Below are 17,923 nucleotides of genomic sequence, written 5' to 3'. Positions count from 1 at the left end.
ACTGTGTCATCTGAAGGGGTTTTGAATTTTTTTTTGTTTCTTTTTTGATATGTACTATTTAAGTCTTCTGAGTGTGCTTTGGAACCTGTACTTACAATCATTATTGTAACTTTTTTCTTGATCTTGTAGAACACTTTATAATTCCAGTTTAATTTTGTTATTGTAAAATATCAATAAAAATATTTTTAAAAGTGTAAGGGTGATTATTCACACATTAGGGAGAATAGTGGATAAGTCACTGGACTTGTATCACAGGTCCAGATGATGAACTTTGAGATTTGAATTCAAAACCCACCAGGGGGGCAGTTGGGACCAAGCATCAAAATATATCTAGAACAAAACATGAAACTGTCAGCAGGTGCTAAAAATCCATGAAGGGATTGAAGGAAACCTGACCATTTTTTTTTTTTAACCCAGACTGGACTTTATGTGCCCCCAGTCCCATTAGTGTAGTCAACTCCTCAGTTCAGAAGCAACTTATGATGGACCATAAATCTAGTGTTGCCCAGCAACAGCTACATGCTGCGAACAAAAAAAACGGTCAACAAATTTTAACATTTATCTTTTCCATTGTACTTCCAGGGTAGAAATGAGTTGAGGACACGTGCTCATTCATGTCAGTAATATCTACGATAGTCTTGGCACCTTAGCCTCAAAGATATACTTGAATGATCACTGTTGGTGAGTAGGAAACACTGCAGCCAATCAGTACGGAGGAGACTTCCATGAACTGAGAGATAATAATCACCCCATATGATGTGGATTAAGAGATAAGTTTTGGCTAGGATATTGGGGGAAGCTTCTCTGCTCTTCATGTTCGTAGTACTTTGGACTCTCTTATCTACAACTCAGAAAGCAGGCTTAATGTTATCTAGTATAGTTGCGTTCCCTTTATATTTTAGAAGCATCAAACTAGAATTTTTACCACTTTGTTATCAGAGAAACAAAAATACTGTGTCAGAACAACAATCGACTGCTTTTCTTCAGAATGGACAACTTTCCATTGTTAAAGTAGGAGATGCCAAGGTAACTGCAAACATTTCTAACATCTGAAACACCTTGCAAAGCAAGTCCAGCTCTGAACTCATGGAAGCTTTGATCTATGAAACAATGTTTTATGTTAATAATTTGTTCGTACATTGTGGATGTGGAAATAATTTACAAGTCAGCATTTATTAATAGGATCCAGTTGCCCCTGAAATTAGAGGTTTTCTAGTCCTTCGCTAAACGTCAACACGGGGTCTGGAGTCACATCCACTCAGGCCGGGTAAAGATGATTGATTTCCTTCTCTAGGCATCTTGACAAACTAATGTTATTTTTTATAAAAATATAATCCAGTAGTTTCATGGTTTCTGCTACAAATATTAGATTTTATTTAAAATTCCAGACTTATTTGATAACATACATCTAAATTCCACAGCTACCAGATTTCTGTCTGTTCATCCTATAACTTAACCATTCATTGCTTCCATACCCATTAATACATTTGCAACTCATTGAGCAAATTACAATTTATTTAAGTGTGAATTATTGGTTCAATTCTATTTATTGCCAAACAATTGTTCTTAAATTCTTAATGTGCTTCTAATCCCCAATATATGGTCAGGCTGGCTTTTTTTTGGAGAATTGTTCTTGCTGTCCGACCTGCTGAGTTCCTCCAGAAGACTGTTTTTTGCTCCAGATTCCAGCATCCACACTCTCTTTGCCCCCATGATTCAGCAAGGACACTTTTTTTTGGTGAATAATGTACGTCTTTTCTCCATTGTGTATCTCATGTGATTTAAGCATGACCACAGACCATTCTGATTAAAGATGCCCTTTCCCATAGATTAACAAGAAAACCAGGTCACCATTAAACCAGTTCAAATTAAACAATACTGACTATGGAACTCAGGTCTCCATAGGAAGTAAAGATATATAGCCAAAATTTTGGGCTTGAGCCCTTCTAGTCTGGATTAGCAATATCATGTATGCTGCAATAGACGCATGTAAATCCCTGCATTCTGGGTCAGTCCAACATCAACAAAATGATGCATTAATTAATTGCTCAAGTTAAACAATTGAAGTACCTGGTGGCATTTATAGAGCCCTCTCAATACTGTGTCCACCACAGTGATGAGGCTTCACCTCACTCTTGTCCTGTGAAAAGCCCAGTTCATGAGCATTATAAGCTCTGTCTCCACTGGCTGCACTCCCATGTTCCATTGTCCAAATGTTATGGGAGATTTGCATGCAGAAACTAGGCAGCAATATTTGGGCATCTCAAGTCAAGTTTGTGATCATTTGATTGCAAAAGTACAAACTGACAAAACAGTGTTCTCCGGTCCTTGGTGCAAAATAGGCATTCACACAACTAGACATAGCACACATACAGACAGACATTACATATGCAAGACAAGTATTCAGAGATACAATTAAATAAATAAATATTGCTTTGTAATATGAGAGTCTCAGTGTGCGATAGGACATTTTTAGTTTGCTTTTGTTTCCCTCTATCTTCAAGGTAAATACAGTACTAGATCCAGATAAAGGGATAAAAATAATAGATCTGCTCTGTTTTTATCACTTCCTTTAAGTTTAAATTGTAGGTTAACAGCATTACATTGATCCTTGAATGTTCCAACAGTACCTCCTTTAATATGACATTAAAACATTGCAAACGTGTGATTAAAATTTATAGTCCAACTTTGAGCCTATTCATGGTTACCGCAATGTGTAATATATTAAACCGTTCAATGATCAACTTGTATACGGATACTAAAATGAGCAATTGATTATTAAAATCTTTAAGAAATGTAGTAAAAATAGATCCTAATTTAATCTGTTAATCTGGAGCCACATCGCCATGAATGTGTTTGTTAATGAAATCCCTCCTGACTCCATTGCTCCAAACGGATAGCCATCTAACTTTCAGGACATCATTCTAATAATCATCATCAAAAATTAAGGTGCAGGAGAGAAGGTGTAGGTGATGGGCAGGCGAAAGAGACAAAAAAGAGTCAGAGGGATGAGGGGAAAGAGAAATTGAGGAAGTTGATATTGCTGCAATCTGGTTGGATATTGTCAAAACAGAATATAAGGTGGTGTTCCTTCAATTTACATGACATCAACCTGGCAGTGCATGAGGCATGGACATGTACGTCAATTTGGTATGAGATGTGGCATTGAGATAGTTGGCCACCAGGAAGTTCTCGTTGTTGCAGGCAGAGCAAAGGTGCTTTACAAAGCTATCTCCCAGTCTGTGTCTGTCTCCCCGAAGTAGAAGAGGCCATATCAGGAGCGCCAGATGCAGTAAATGATCGCAACAGATTCACAGGTGAGGTGTTGCTTCTCTTGGAAGGATCGTTTAGGGTGCTGAATGGTGGTGAGGGAGGAAATGTGTGTGCAAGCACCAAGTTTTTTTCTCCTCTCTTCAATGGTTGTTCTGTGAACGCCTCCTTCATTGCTCTCCTTGTGTTATTCACACAGTGTATTCCTACTGTGCTGGCAATAACCACACCAGCAGTGCGAGTATAAGACAGCTTTAATAAACTAATATGTACACTAAAAAGTCTTGTCTCTCTGCAAGACGAACCTGGAAGGCTAGACTGTAGCTTTGGACTGCTTTATATAGCTTTGGACTGCTGGGGTGACCCCTGGTGACCTAGTGGTGTAATTACATATCACCACAACTACCTCCTTCCCTTCCCATCCCCCACTCTCTTATTTGCACTATCTTGACATCCCTGATGAAAATCTGAAACATCAACAGCAGCTTTCTTTCCATAGATTCTGCGAGACCTGCTGAGATCTCTCAGCACTGTTGTGCATTGTTCCGGTCCTCCAGCACCTGCAGACTTCTTGTTTAACCTCAGGTCATTTACACAGACAGCTTTGCTGGAGTTGGAGAGCCAAACTCTTGCACAATGTAAAAGCAGAATCCATAGAGAAAAGCTATTCCATCCATCGAGGGGTTAACCACTCCACGTCACTGCAGTCTTCATATCATGGCACAGTTAACATAGTGCAATACTACAGGGCCAGTGACCAGGGTTCAAATCCGGCGTTGTCTGTAAGGAGCTTGTACACTCTCTCCGTGTCTGTGTGGGTTTTCTCCAGGTGCTGCAGTTTCCTCCCACACTTCAAAACATACAGGCTTGTTGGTGTATCACCAATGTGTATATGTACATATGTAGGATGACTGTGATTGGCTGAGAGTGTAGCCACCCCTACTGGCAGATCTTAAAGAATTGCTCCTAGCCAGACCAGGTCATTCTGGACTGGGCGACCTACTTGTGATAGGCTCCAGTCTTTTAGTTAATAAAAGCCTTGGTTTTGATCAACAAGTCTTTGGTTCTTTCGACGCGCACTACAGTAGGTTAATTGGGTGTTCAGGTATATCTCATTTTACAAATACTCGCTTTACAAATATTTGCTTTTATGAAGAAACCTATGTTCGCCATCCAAAAGAATGAGTTTTGAATGTTTTACGAAAATACCTTCAATAGTAGTGAATGGGTATTCGAGTTATGCCATTTTGGCTTATGAAAGGTTTCACTGTAACACTCTAGTTTCGTAAAACAGGGTATACCTGTATTCGGGGGGCACGGGCTCATGGGCTGGAAGGGCCTGTTACCGTACTGTATGTCTAAATAGAAACCAGAATTTTCAGCAGGTTTTCACTACTTTATTATCCCATGGAAATCTACTCTTCCCTCCTGCGTGAATAATGGGGGTTTGCATATTTCAAATCTCTAGCAGCCTCCACTAACTTCAGCTCCTCCAAGATTCATCTGACAACGTTTGATCCAGAATGCAGTCCCTGTGTGAACATGTATTATTATTTAATATGTTTTTTTCCTTCCTTTTGTATTTATTATCTTTCTTCTCTTATGTGCTAATTAAATTTAAATTGTTATTGGTATGGATTATGTAACAGGGAAACTATAGCATGCAAAATTTGAATTGCATCTAAACATTGGACTCATGTATGTGTCAAGAAACTTTTCACGGAGCAGCCCTCTTACCCAATACATTCCATTCACATTTTCACACCCCAACATTGCCTCCACTTTTGCTTTCTATGTAACTTGTTGCAAATGAACCATTATATAATTTTTAAAAATGGCAGCTCTACCAGAACTGCTGCAACACAGCTCTGCTACTGGTGTGGACCCTCCTCTGCAGGGTTCTGTTGCCCAGTCCAACTAGCAACAGCTCTGTACAAACTTTCAACAGCCTGTTAAAGGAACCTGATGGTGGTTTATCTTAAAATCCTGCGAGTGAGAGGTCTGCGCCCAAGATGGCGGCACCTGTGTTCGTCAGCGCCCTTGAGGAGTTACAGACTCTAGAGAAGCAGAGGACTGGCACAGAGCACCATAAAATTGGGAGAATATCTCCTGTTGGAAAGAGAGAAGCAGAGATAACTTGATGGGACAGTGTCTACAACAGCAGACTAGTGAAGGGCAGGGCAGCTGAAGGACACACATGGGGGCAGGCTGCTGGTACTCGAAGAAAAAAAGCCACTAATGCTGCAGGATGCTGCCAACCACAGTCACAGGACTCACTCTAGGTCTGGATTGCTGGAAACTGGCTCAGGACTGAATGAATGGGTACCAGTTATCGGAACCAGAATGCGAGAAGGTGCCGAGGGCACTGAAGGCTTCTTGGTTGTGTTGGAGGTTTGGATCTGGAGCTCAGGTTGCTGACAGTTTGGACTGGAGTCTGTGTGGCTGCAGGAGCACTGGAGGCAAATCCACAGACACTCAGCGACTTCAGAGACACTTTCTTCTGCTTTGCTTTCTTAGACTGTAGGTGGCACACCAGGCAATTTCTGCTGGTGGCGAATCTGTCTGCCTTACTGTCTTATTTCATTTATTTACTTAATTTCATGTGATATCACTCCTGTTTCATTGAATCTTGAATTCAAACACGTAGCAGCCAATAAATCTGAAGGAGGGTCATACCCTGAGTTATAAATCTCATGAATTCATTTGTCTTGCCCATCACTGTGCACCAATGAATTTTGCTTTTAACTTTATTTTTTCAAACTTGTTCTTTTCTATTTTTTAAAATTTTCATTTAGACACGAGTCCATGCTCTCCAATTTACACCCCATTAACCTACACCCCTGGTACATTTTGAATGTTGGAAGAAACCAGAGTTACCAGGGAAAACCCACACAGACACGGGGAGAATGTACAAACTCCTTACAGACAGTGCATTAAACTTGCACATTAATTCTCCATATTTTTCAATGAGCTGATCATCTTGATAATAATCCTAAGCAACATTTCCACTCAAAACTGATGAAACTATTGAACCTCATGTAAATAGTCAAACTTCAACCTTTCAATTTCTTATCTTTTTTCTGCTTGCTTTCCCTTTCATGTCATCCTTGATCTTTTTTTTGCATTACTTCTCTTTCTGTGCTTGATTCTCCTCCATCCATTCCAAATTCACCCTACTTCTTCGACAATCCTGAAAACTGATTGGTCATATCCCCATTGTCTTCACCTTGCAATCAGACCTAGAACCTGCCAGATCTAGAAAGGTATGGTGCAATAGGAAGTCTAAGTAAAGATGTGGAATATGAACTGCCGCTCACCAGTGAGATGAGACATAATCTGCCATGGGTTTTGTCAGGTTTTGAGTCCCATTAATATTTTGGGCAGCAAATCTTTGAAAATTGCTAAGATTAGTTGTAAAAGAATAAACCAGTGGTTGAAAGTCAGAAGCTTCTTCCCTTCTCCTGCAATCTTGGTGACTTCTGCTGACATCACATTGCAAGAACCTTTTCTATGGGTTTGCCACTGAGGGAATGAGATTAAGGCAGATTTGGCTTTCATCACCAGTAGTATCCTCACCAGTCTTCTTGACAAGGCACTCCGAGTCTTAGACACCTTCTAAGTCGAGAAATTTTCCTAATTCCGTTCTGAACAGCCATGATCTAATGCCACCTTGTTCTGATATATGGAAATAAATGCTTCTTTCCTCTATAGAAGCATCCAGGTCTTGGGACTTTAAACATTGCATCCTCTTTAACTCAACAATAATCTACATTCTTTAATATTGTTACAATGCCCAAACCCTCATGTCCAACTTTCACATCTTCACTGTAGATACTTTGACAGGCACTTGACAGGCCTTTGTATAAAACTCAAAACATTGAGTTCAATGTTGTGTTCTGTCAATACACAATCTTAAATCATCCAAATCATCACTAAACATTTAGGTTATCCCATGGAATTACCTGCGTTGTTCTTCTCCATGCTCTCCTGAAGGTACAGTAAGACATTCATCCATGTGTCCATGTGGTAACCTCAGCACATCCCCTCCTTTTAGATATCCTAATAGAAGATCATTTAAATTGACATTATTCATATAACATATAACAATTATAGCATAGAAACAGGCCAGTTCAGCCTTTCTAGTCCATGCCGAACACCTTCTCCAACCTAATCCATTGACCCGCACCCGGCCCATAACCCTCCAGACCTCTCTCATCCATATACCTATCTCACTTTTCCTTAAATATTAAAATCACTGAGAACATAGAAACAAAAAGAGACAGGCAGCTGTATGAACTATATTTATTATTTTTATGGTTCAGGTTATATAAGCTATTTGTCTGGGCATTTTATTGCTATTAATGAAATGAACAATAGCTCCTTTTATTTCAAAAGTGAGTTTCACGAAGCTTTGGTTATCCATGAGGGACATGGAGCAGTTCTAGCTCAAGTTCTCAGGTGATGACCATCTGAAGTCAGCCATCAAATCTTCAGACAACTGCAAAATGCTTTGGGGGCAAAAAAAAAAGAGCCGCCCTCTTGTGATGGGGAGAGTGGGTAAATGACTCAAAGCACACTTGACCCACTTTAGGTCCACACGAATGCTGCTCAACCTGCTGAGTGCTTGCGGCATTCGCTTTTATTGCAGATGTCCAAAAGCTGCAATTATTTGCTCCGTCCCATAGCTTGCGGCTCCCTGTAAGACGTAAGCTGCCATTGGAGGCGATGCCTAGCGGGAACACAAGATGGCTCACACCATTCAGTCTCACCAAGGACAACCGTGCCAGATCTGAACATTACGTAGCAGATGAAGAGTACAAAGAGGGAAATAAAATGATCATATCTGTTTTCTGTCACTTTATTATCCAAAGAGAAATGTGAATGTTGCAGATGGTGATATGCGTTAGGTTGCGGTGAATTGGTTATAAATGTAATCAGTGATCATATAAAGTATGTCAAGAGAAGAACTTAAGAGCAGTACATCTGAGGAACAGGCCCTTTGGCCCACAATGTCCACACCAAAAATGATACCCAGACTCTGCTCACAGCACATGACACTTATCCCTCTATTGCTGGACATTAATTCATCTATCTAGATTCCTCCTAATTTTATAAGTTTCGACCACTTCTGAAACCTGTGCCAGTCATCTACCATTCTGTGTGGAAAAATTTGCCTTTAAACTTTGTCCCTGCCCCCTTCCCCACACCCCCAATGTTCTAAAATGCATGTCCTTCAGCTTCTGATGCTCCAGAGAAAACAACCCAAGTTAGTCCTTCCAGCAAATAGGCTTATCGTGGGGCCCATGCTAAGCAATTGCGTGGCACACCATGTGGCCTCCGTGTGGCAATCTTGTCCCTCAGTGATTGACATGCCAGCCTTTCTGGCTACATGTCAGTTTCATCCAGTTTGCTACCCTCTCCCTCTTCCCTCATCAAAGCAGATCTTGCTAATCCTCAGGGTCAAGGGTTTCTGTGCTCCGTGTTGCAGGAGTTTTTACTGAAACTGATCATTTTCAATCCATTTATGTAGCTGCACTTTCTAACCTGCCCTGTTAGCTTGACAACTTGGGTGGTCAAATCAACAAAAAAAAATGGCAGCGCCTCCGAAGGTGCTGTAATGGCACCTCTGCCGCTGGCGCAGTCCCGTGGAGAGCAGGGAGCAAAGTCTCAGCCCTTCCCCATGGGGTCCAACCACCAGCAGCGCAATGCTCTTTTTTTAGGTGCCGGAGCTCGCCAAAAACGGCTATGAGGAGGTGCCAGGGCCGCCCCACGAGGTGCCTGTAGCGACTCCACGAGGTACTGGAACTGTCCGCTGAGGTGCTAGGGCAATGCTTCGGTAAGCTTCGGCAGCACTGCACCCCTGCCAACTGCCCAGTCTGACTACCGTCAGCTCCTTGCAGTCTTTAAATGGCCTGTTAAAGGAAGCAACAGTGGTTTATTTTTAAATCCCACGACCCATGGCGTCTGGGAGGCAGCGCCTGCATGTGGCTGCAGCCTCAAGGGGTTGCAGACTCCAGAGAAGCAGTAGACAGGTGCAGGGCACTGGAAAATTGGGAGATTTGAAGAGAAGTAGAGGCGACGACCCACAAGGCAAGACCAGCGAAGGCTTCTGAGGCTTAAGTACACACAGGCAGCAGGTTGTTGGTGATTCGAGGCGAGGAACCTCTGCAGGATGTGGGCTGCTTCGACTGCAGCCAAAGGACTTACACCAGGCTGTTGACTACTGGAGACTGGCTGATGTGGCACCAGGTAACAGAACTGGGATGTTAGAAGGTGCTGGAGGCTCTTGATTGTGTCAGAGGCATGCATCTGGAGCTCGATTTGAACTGACTGTAGAAGGTACGGGAGCCCTGGAGGTGAAACCATGGATATTCACTGCGACCCTGGATGGACTCTCTTTCTCTGGCTGCAAAGGACGCTGGGCAATTTCTGCTGATAGCGAATCTTGATCTGCCTTAAGGTAGACCAAAGGAAATTTTGTGGAATATCACATTTTCTGTTTTATTACATGACAATAAAATAATCTCAAATCTTGACTTATCCTATGAAATTTCCTTTTGGCAGCAGTTTAACAGCTTTCAATAGTTTTATGAATTGACAAAAATTAAATGCATCGAAGCTTCTGACAATTCACTGCTATACGGTACATCGTTCCCTGAAGGTAGAAACTCACGTGAATAGGGTGGTGAAGAAGGCTTTTAGTATGCTGGCCTTTATCAATCATTGCATGGAATATAGGAGTTGGGAGGTGATGTTGAGACTGTATAAGACGTTGGTGCAGCCTAATTTGGAGTTCTGTGTGCAGTTCTGGTCGCCTAATTATAGGAAGGATATAAACAGAGTGGAGAGAGGGCAGAGAAGGTTTACCAGAATGTTACCTGGGTTTAAGCATCTAGAGTATAGGGAGAGATTGGACAGATTAGGTCTTTATTCTTTGGAGCGTAAAAGGTTGAGAGGGGATTTGATAGAAGTATTTAAGATTATGAAAGGGATAGACAGAGTGGATGTGGATAGACTATTTCCGTTAAGAGGAGGAAAGATTAAAACAAGAGGACATGAGTTAAGAATTAAGGGACAGAGGTTTAGAGGTAACATGAGGGGGAACTTCTTTACTCAGAGAGTGGTAGCCGTGTGGAATGATCTTCCGGGAGAAATAGTGGCGGCGGAGTCAATTGTATTATTTAAGAAAAGGTTGGACAGGTATATGGATGAGAAAAAGATGGAGGGTTATGGGCATTGTGCAGGGAGGTGGGACTAGAGAGGGGTGTTTGGTTCGGTGCGGACTAGAAGGGCCTAATGGCCTGTTTCCGTGCTGTAAATTGTTATGTTATGTTATATTCCATTCCTGGAGACCAATATCATTGGAGCCTTTCCTGTTCATAGATCAATCAGGGTTGTTGTCAGGACCTTTGCTGCTTGCTCACTGCCTTCTAGTCCAAAGTGGTTGGGTTCACCTTATCAAAGGTGCTCACTGTTTTGTACTTGTGCTACGCAAACGTTACTTACCACTCATCAGTACCATGCCCATGTCTTTATGTTAACTGGGTTTAGCCGCATGCAAGTATGGGCCGACACATTTACAGATGGGTTGCACGTGGAATTGCATTATCAAGACCAGTCATTTCCATTTTTAGCTTACTGGTGGAAGGAAAATTATTGATGAAGCAGCTGAAAATGGCTGGGCTGAGGAATTCTTCCAGGGATATCTTGAGACTGGGGTCATTGTGGTAATTAAAACTAACGCATGATGAGATACTTGAAGAGATAGAAGCAAGCTGAATTTAAAACTGCTAATGCTTGTTGGGAGTAGCTTTGAGTGATAAGCATGGTGCCAAGAGATCAAAATAAATAGGTCATGAAGTCTCTAAGAAGAAGGGGAAGAAGAGGTGTCTGGAGTAACTCCTGGGTGCTGATAATACAAAAGAGAGTGTGGTGGTACACCACTGGCCTACTTCAGGGGGAAACCTCTGTACCTGCAGAAGAGCACGGGGACAGGACAACACATGGCCGACTCTCAAGCAGCTGGCCTGAATGGATGAAGCCCCACCCGGTCGGGTGTCAATCGCGCTCTGGGATATAAGCCAGAGCTGGCCCTTCGAAGTCACTCTCACAGTTAACAGCAGTACTTCTCACAGTTGGCTTTGTGGAGGTTTTTGTCGAATAAAGCCTGTCGTACAGACTTTATGTTTTGTGTGTTTGCTTCTGCCCGATACTGCACCACAGAGAGATAATTATTAAGCTGTGCTCAAAAACTAATTCATACATCTATGAAAAGATTTATCAGACACTGAATGGGGGAATGAAAGAAAGAATCACACCAACTTGTGTTTTCTGTATAAATGTGAACTTTGTAACACTGAAATTTAGAATTCTCATGGTTGTGAAAAGGCTGCTACAGAATCTCCAAGATATCATGTTCATAAACTCTCCAAAAGATTCTTGAACTCTCCCTCTTTGAGTTCATTTCTGCAACGATCAGAAACATTTTCCTTTGGGCAAAGTGTCATTCAAACCATTGGAGTGCTTTCCCCATTGATGCTCTTTGACTTCAGTTCCACCGGGACATCTGGAGGCCACACCTCGTCAAATGTTGCCTTGACATCAAAAGCTCTCACTCCCACCTCACCTTTGGAACTTAGCTGTTTGGATCACATTTTGGGGCAAGACAGTAATGAAGTCTGGAGCTGAGTCCAAACCTAGGCAGCAGTAAATTTGGTGAAGTAATTGGGCGTGAATGCACTACATCACTTTGTGATGGAAGTTGATAGGGACCTTCAAATCCAGACACATTCACAGAAATAAATGCTGACTTGACGCACCATCAATAACTTCAAAGGCTGGAAGTTGTAGAGAAACTAATGGGCTTTTATTAACTGCAGAATGGATGTCTGTCCATGCTGGTCGACTGCCCTGACCAAGGAGGGGGATTGTGGCACAGTCGCCTTTATTCAGGGGTCAGTGGGAGGAGCCTCAGGCACAGTCAGCAAGGGGTGTGTCCTAGTACGTCCAAACATATATACACAGCACCGCCAAACATATATAGTGATCTACCACATTCACCCCTTTTTTTCAAAAAGAGTTCTTACAGGTTAAGTCTATCAGTGCCGGCTGCGGTGAAGGTGTTGAACCTTGGTTTGTCTGGGACACCTGTACATAAGCGGTGGCTTGGTGCTTGGTGTGACACAATGCACCAGTGTCATGGCACGTTACCTCTGGTGCATTGTGGATAGTTGCAGATGAAGGAGGTGCTCTGTGGTCAGTAATGGTCTTGAGGACACCTGAGGGCGCCAAGTCCCTAACAGAGACTGTGTCCTCACATCCATTGGGGTACGCCATGTAGGCGTATTGGGGGCTGGCGCAAAGATGATGGACCCTTTCAACCAATGGGTCAACTTGTGGCTCCTCACAAGCTTATGGATTAGGACCGGCCCTGTGGACGTCAACTAGGAAGGCAGCGTGGTCCCTGAAGTGGACTTCCTAGTGAAGGAAAATATCATTTCATGTGGGGTGCATTGGTGGCAGTACATAGGAGTGACCTGATTGAGTGGAGCACATCAGGGAGGATATCTTTCCAATGGGAGACTGGAAGGCCTCTAGACCTCAGGGTGAGGAGGATGGCCTTCCAAAGAGTAGTGTTCTCCCTTTCCACCTGCCCATTCTCATAGGGGTTGTAACTGGTGGGTCCTGCTCATGCAAATGCCTCTGGTTAGCAGGTACTGGCGCAGCACATCACTCATAAAAGAGGACCCTCGGTCACTATGGATATAACAGGGGTACACGAACGGGGTGAAGAGATTGCACAGGGGCTTGATAACTGTTGCAGTAGTTGTGTCAGGGCAGAGGATGGCAAATGGGAAATGTGAGTTTCCTCTAATTGCCACTGAGGTTGAGGAAGTACACCTTGTGGTCAGAGAAGGGATGGGGCTCCTTGAAATCAATGCTCAGCTATTCAAAGGGGCGGGTGGCTTTATCAGATGCAGTCTGCTGTCTGACTGTTGCGGTTTGCACTCCACACAGACCTGGCAATTTTTGGTCACGGCCCTGATCTCCTCAAATGGCGTACAGTAAGATGGAGGTTTTGGCAAAGCAGTAGAATCTGGTGACCTCAGGGAGGCAGAGGTTGTTAGGGAGGGCCTGTAGCCAGTCTATTTGTGCGCTGATAAATGTTCCTTGGGATTGGGCATCTGTAGGTTCATTAAGTTTTCATAATTGTAGGTGGAAAGTTTGATTCTCCACCTCAATATCTTGACATTTTTGATTTTACCTCACTGCTGGTTGTTGAACGTGAAAGCAACTGCACGCTGGTAAGTCAACAGGGTAAATTATTTGCCAGCAAGGTAATGTCTCCTGGGCCTTCTGCCTCAACAACAACTTAGGATTCCTTCTCAACTAAGAAGAGTTGGATTTTGGGGCCTTGGAAGGTGCGGAAAAAAAAATTTATGGGTCTGCCCGCCTGTTTAAGGTTGGTGGCCATGGCAAGATCAGACGCATCAATCTCCACCTGGTCTTGGAACGGGGTGGATTTGTCTATTGCGGCCTTGGCAATGTCTGCCTTGATGCAGCTGAAAGCTGCACAGATCTCTGACATCAGGGAAAAGAGGTGGATTTAACAAGGGGGTGGGCCTTGTCCACAGAATTGGTGACCTATTGGGTACAGTAAGAGAAGAAGTCCAGCCACCTTTTCAGAGCCTCAAGGCTGTGGGGAAGGGGGAGTTCCAGCAGAGGGCACATGCGGTCAGGATCAGGGCCAATGACTCCGTTCTCCATGATGCAGCCAAGGATGGCAAGATGAGTTGTGTGAAATGCATACCTATCCTTTTTGTATGTGAGGTTAAGGAGTTTGGCGGACTAGAGAAATTTTTGGAGGTTGGCATCATTATCCTGTATGTCATGGCGACAAATGATGACGTTGTCCAGATACGGGAATATGGTGTGCAGCTCATACTGGTCAATCATGTTGTCCATCTCCCGTTGGAAGACAGAGACTCCAAAGGGACACTCAGGAAATGGTAGAGGTGGCCATCTGCCTCAAAGGCAGTGTATTGCAGTCCTCCGGGTGGATAGGGAGCACATATAGGTGATATGCTGACTTTAATTCAATGGTGGAGAATACCCAATATTGGACAATTTGGTTTACCATAGTGGATAGGCGGGGGAGAGGGTACACATCTAGTTGTGTCTATCTGTTAATGGCCTGAATGTAGTTCAAAGACCATTTGATGTTTCACCCCATTCTTAACTACCACTACTTGGTCTCTCCAGGGACTGGTGCTGGCTGCAATAATGCTCTCATTCAGAAGCTGCTGTACCTCCAACCTGATAAACCCCCTGTCCTCAGCACTGTATTGCCTACTTTTGATCAGGGGTGCTTTGAAGCAACGCAGCCAGGGTTCAAAGCTGTTGGATGCGTCAGGCGATTGTGGGTCAAGGTTCAGCTTTTCTGGCTTCAGGATCTGCTCCATTGTCAAAAAAAACTGTTAATAAAATTGACGCACCATCAATAACTTCAAAGACTAGAAGTAGAGAAACTGATAAGCTTTTATTAACTACAGAATGGAGGTCTGTCCATGCCGGTCGACAGTCTTCGACTGAGAAAGGGGCTGTGACAGTCGCCTCTATTTAGGGGTCAATGGGAGGAACTTCAGGCACAGTCAGCAAAGGGATGTGTCCTAGCACATCCAAACATATACGCAGTGGTCTACCACTATACCCAGAAAGACAACTCCAGGGTTAAATACAAGTCGAAACTAACATTGATCATGAGAGTGTTTCTGCTCTGCCTCTAGTCAAGTTTCTTTCTTTCTTTGGCTTGGTTTCGCAGACGAAGATTTATGGAGGGATATGTCCACGTCTGCTGCAGGCTCGTTGGTGACTGACAAGTCTGATGCGGGACAGGCAGGCACGGTTGCAAGGGAAAATTGGTTGGTTGGGGTTGGGTGTTGGGTTTTTCCTCCTTTGTCTTTTATCAGTGAGGTGGGCTCTGCGGTCTTCTTCAAAGGAGGTTGCTGCCCGCTGAACTGTGAGGTGCCAAGATGCACGGTTGGAGGCGATATCAGCCTACTGGCGGTGGTCAATGTGGCAGGCACCAAGAGATTTCTTTAAGCAGTCCTTGTACATCTTCTTTGGTGCACCTCTGTCTTGGTGGCCAGTGGAGAGCTCGCCATAGAACGCGATCTTGGGAAGGCGATGGTCCTCCATTCTGGAGACGTGACCCACCCAGCGCAGTTGGGTCTTCAGCAGCATGGATTCGATGCTTGCGGACTCTGCCAGCTTGAGTACTTCGATGTTGGTGATGAAGTCATTCCAATGAATGTTGAGGATGGAGCAGAGACAGCGTTGATGGAAGCGTTCTAGGAGCCGTAAGTGATGCCGGTAGAGGACCCATGATTGGGAGCCGAACAGGAGCGTGAGTATGACAATGGCTCTGTACACGCTGATCTTTGTGTGTTTCTTCAGGTTTACAAGATTAAGAAATAGCATTCTATGGTCCTCGGTACAAAACACGCAGACACACAAACAGACAGTACAGACAAAAAAAAATACACATATAGGAAAAGTATTCGTACATACAAATAAATAAATAAATATTGTTTCAGAAATATGAGAGTCTCAAATGGTGAGTTGTGAGCAGTTCCTTTGGTTGTTCAGCATTCCCACGGCCCGTGGGAAAAAGCTGTTCCTCAGCCTGGTGGTGCTGGCTCTGATCCTCCTGTATCTCTTTCCCAACGGGAACAGCTGAAAGATGCGGCGTGCAGGCTGGAAGGGGTCCTCGATGATGAAGCGTGCGCTCTTCAGGCAATGATCCCAGGAGATCACATCTATTTGCCTATAGACTCCATGTACAAAATTCTGAGATTGGACACTGTGATTAGGACTCAGTTTTGCAGTGATGATTATAACTGTGTAACAATTGATGCATTGAAAGAGTTGACCAGGAGAGCAGTGATGCAGAAACAATAGTGAAATCAGACAACAAACATCACTTCCAGGTGGCAGCTGGAGGCAGCTTTAAGAGGAAAAATTCAGTCACAAACCACGAGCCAATTGGGCTGCACAAATTTAACAACCCACAAAAAAATTGTGAGAATTCCTTGGGTTAGAATTAATTTTATTGAAAATTCTCATGTTCAGACATAACTAGCATGTTTTATATATTAATGTTAAATGATTAACATGCTGGGATTTGAATCTAACTAATTCTGCAATGACTGGATCAGAAGTACCTGTGGGTGGTGTGCGGGCTCCTATCACTGAGAAAGCCATGCTGGAATCCACATGAAAGATGAGCATTTATACACTTCTCATTCAGAATCCACCAAAGCACAGGAAGGCTAATGAAATACTTTTGAGATGGCAGTTGCAATGCCCACAGCAGGCGATCACAAAGTGCCTTATGGCCAGGTAATCTGGAATGTGTCTCCCAGTGGATGTGCAAAGGGCAAGTTCTGAGCACTTGCTGAAGGTGTGAGTTCACCCAAAGGGAAGAGGCTGCGGTTGTTAGAAGTCAATAAGTCAAGTTACATAATATCACTGCAGGAAATGCCAAAGCCCCGATCACCTTGACGTAATTTCATTAATTACCCTCAAGGATTTCCAAATGATTGCAAGAGCTTGACAAACGATGCAATCTGAACCTGCTGCCACAAAGACTGAGATAACATTCAAGTAAGGACAGAGAAATAGCACAGAAAATGGCCAGGCAATGACCATTAGGCACTGCAAGTACTTTCCAAGGTCACTCTGATGGTACATCCAAAACCAATAATTGCTACCATCAAGAAGGACAAAGCAGGAACTGCAAGGGAACATCACATTTGGTGGTCCTTTCAACACAGCTTTTAGACAGGTATACATCAGCAACCCTTCACTGAGGGAGTGCAGTGATAATTCATCAGACTGGTTCCAAGGCTAATGGGTCTATCAAACACAGAGAAATTGTGTCAGCTTGACCTCTTTTCTCCAGAGTTCTGAGATTACCTCTTTGAGACATAGAAAATACAAAGAGGATTCACAGCCTCAAAATAATGGAAAGAGTATTGAAGTGGGAAGAAAGAGGTCAGAGGATTTTTGGAATTTTCCAAGCTGACAGCTCAGTGACTGTTCGCATTCCAATCTATATTTCAGGAGATCAGCAAAATCAAGGGAAAGTGCACGAAAATGTTGTTCAAGTCAAAGATCAGCCATGATCTTGTTGGATGCCAGAAGACTCGAGGATTGAATGGCCTACTCCTGCACCTATTTCTTAAATCTTATGCTCATTATCATAGACCCAACATGATGTCATGCATTCATCAAATGTTTGACTCATAATTTCACTGCGTCATCCTGCAACAAAGGATGAGAGCATTATTCACCAAATGTGAAATGGATGAGACAGGAAAGTTGACCTGAAGTCATGGTCAGATTGATCATGATCTCACTGAAGGCAGAAGAGGCTTGAGAAGACTAAATGGCCATGTCTCCTCCTATTGCTTATCATCCTAATGAATCTAAAAGCTGAGATTTTGTGGTGCATTCCTATATTTAATAGAACTTAAAACTTTGGGCCTCGATGTTGTGCCAATCCATATATTTCTTGTAAAAAAAACTACTAAACCCTCCCTACCCCATAACCCTCCTCTTTTCCTCCATCCATGTGCCTGTCTAAGAGTCT

The 17,923-nt window shown here is 43.3% G+C and overlaps 1 protein-coding gene across 1 annotated transcript in view; it reads right to left on the bottom strand.

The window, feature by feature from the left end:
• The window catches only part of ryr2a (ryanodine receptor 2a (cardiac)), a 612,110-nt gene that overhangs the window by 515,446 nt on the left and 78,741 nt on the right, over window positions 1–17,923 (bottom strand). The window contains exon 9 of the mRNA XM_069936123.1: window positions 7,233–7,329. Within this exon, the coding sequence (XP_069792224.1) occupies window positions 7,233–7,329 (97 nt within the window). The remainder of the gene's footprint in view (window positions 1–7,232; window positions 7,330–17,923) is intronic.

The sequence above is a fragment of the Narcine bancroftii genome, chromosome 4, assembly GCF_036971445.1.
Source record: "Narcine bancroftii isolate sNarBan1 chromosome 4, sNarBan1.hap1, whole genome shotgun sequence".
Classification (NCBI taxonomy): Eukaryota; Metazoa; Chordata; class Chondrichthyes; order Torpediniformes; family Narcinidae; genus Narcine; species Narcine bancroftii.
The sequence above is the reverse complement of the archived record's forward strand: the minus strand, read 5'-3'. Positions and strand labels throughout refer to the sequence as shown.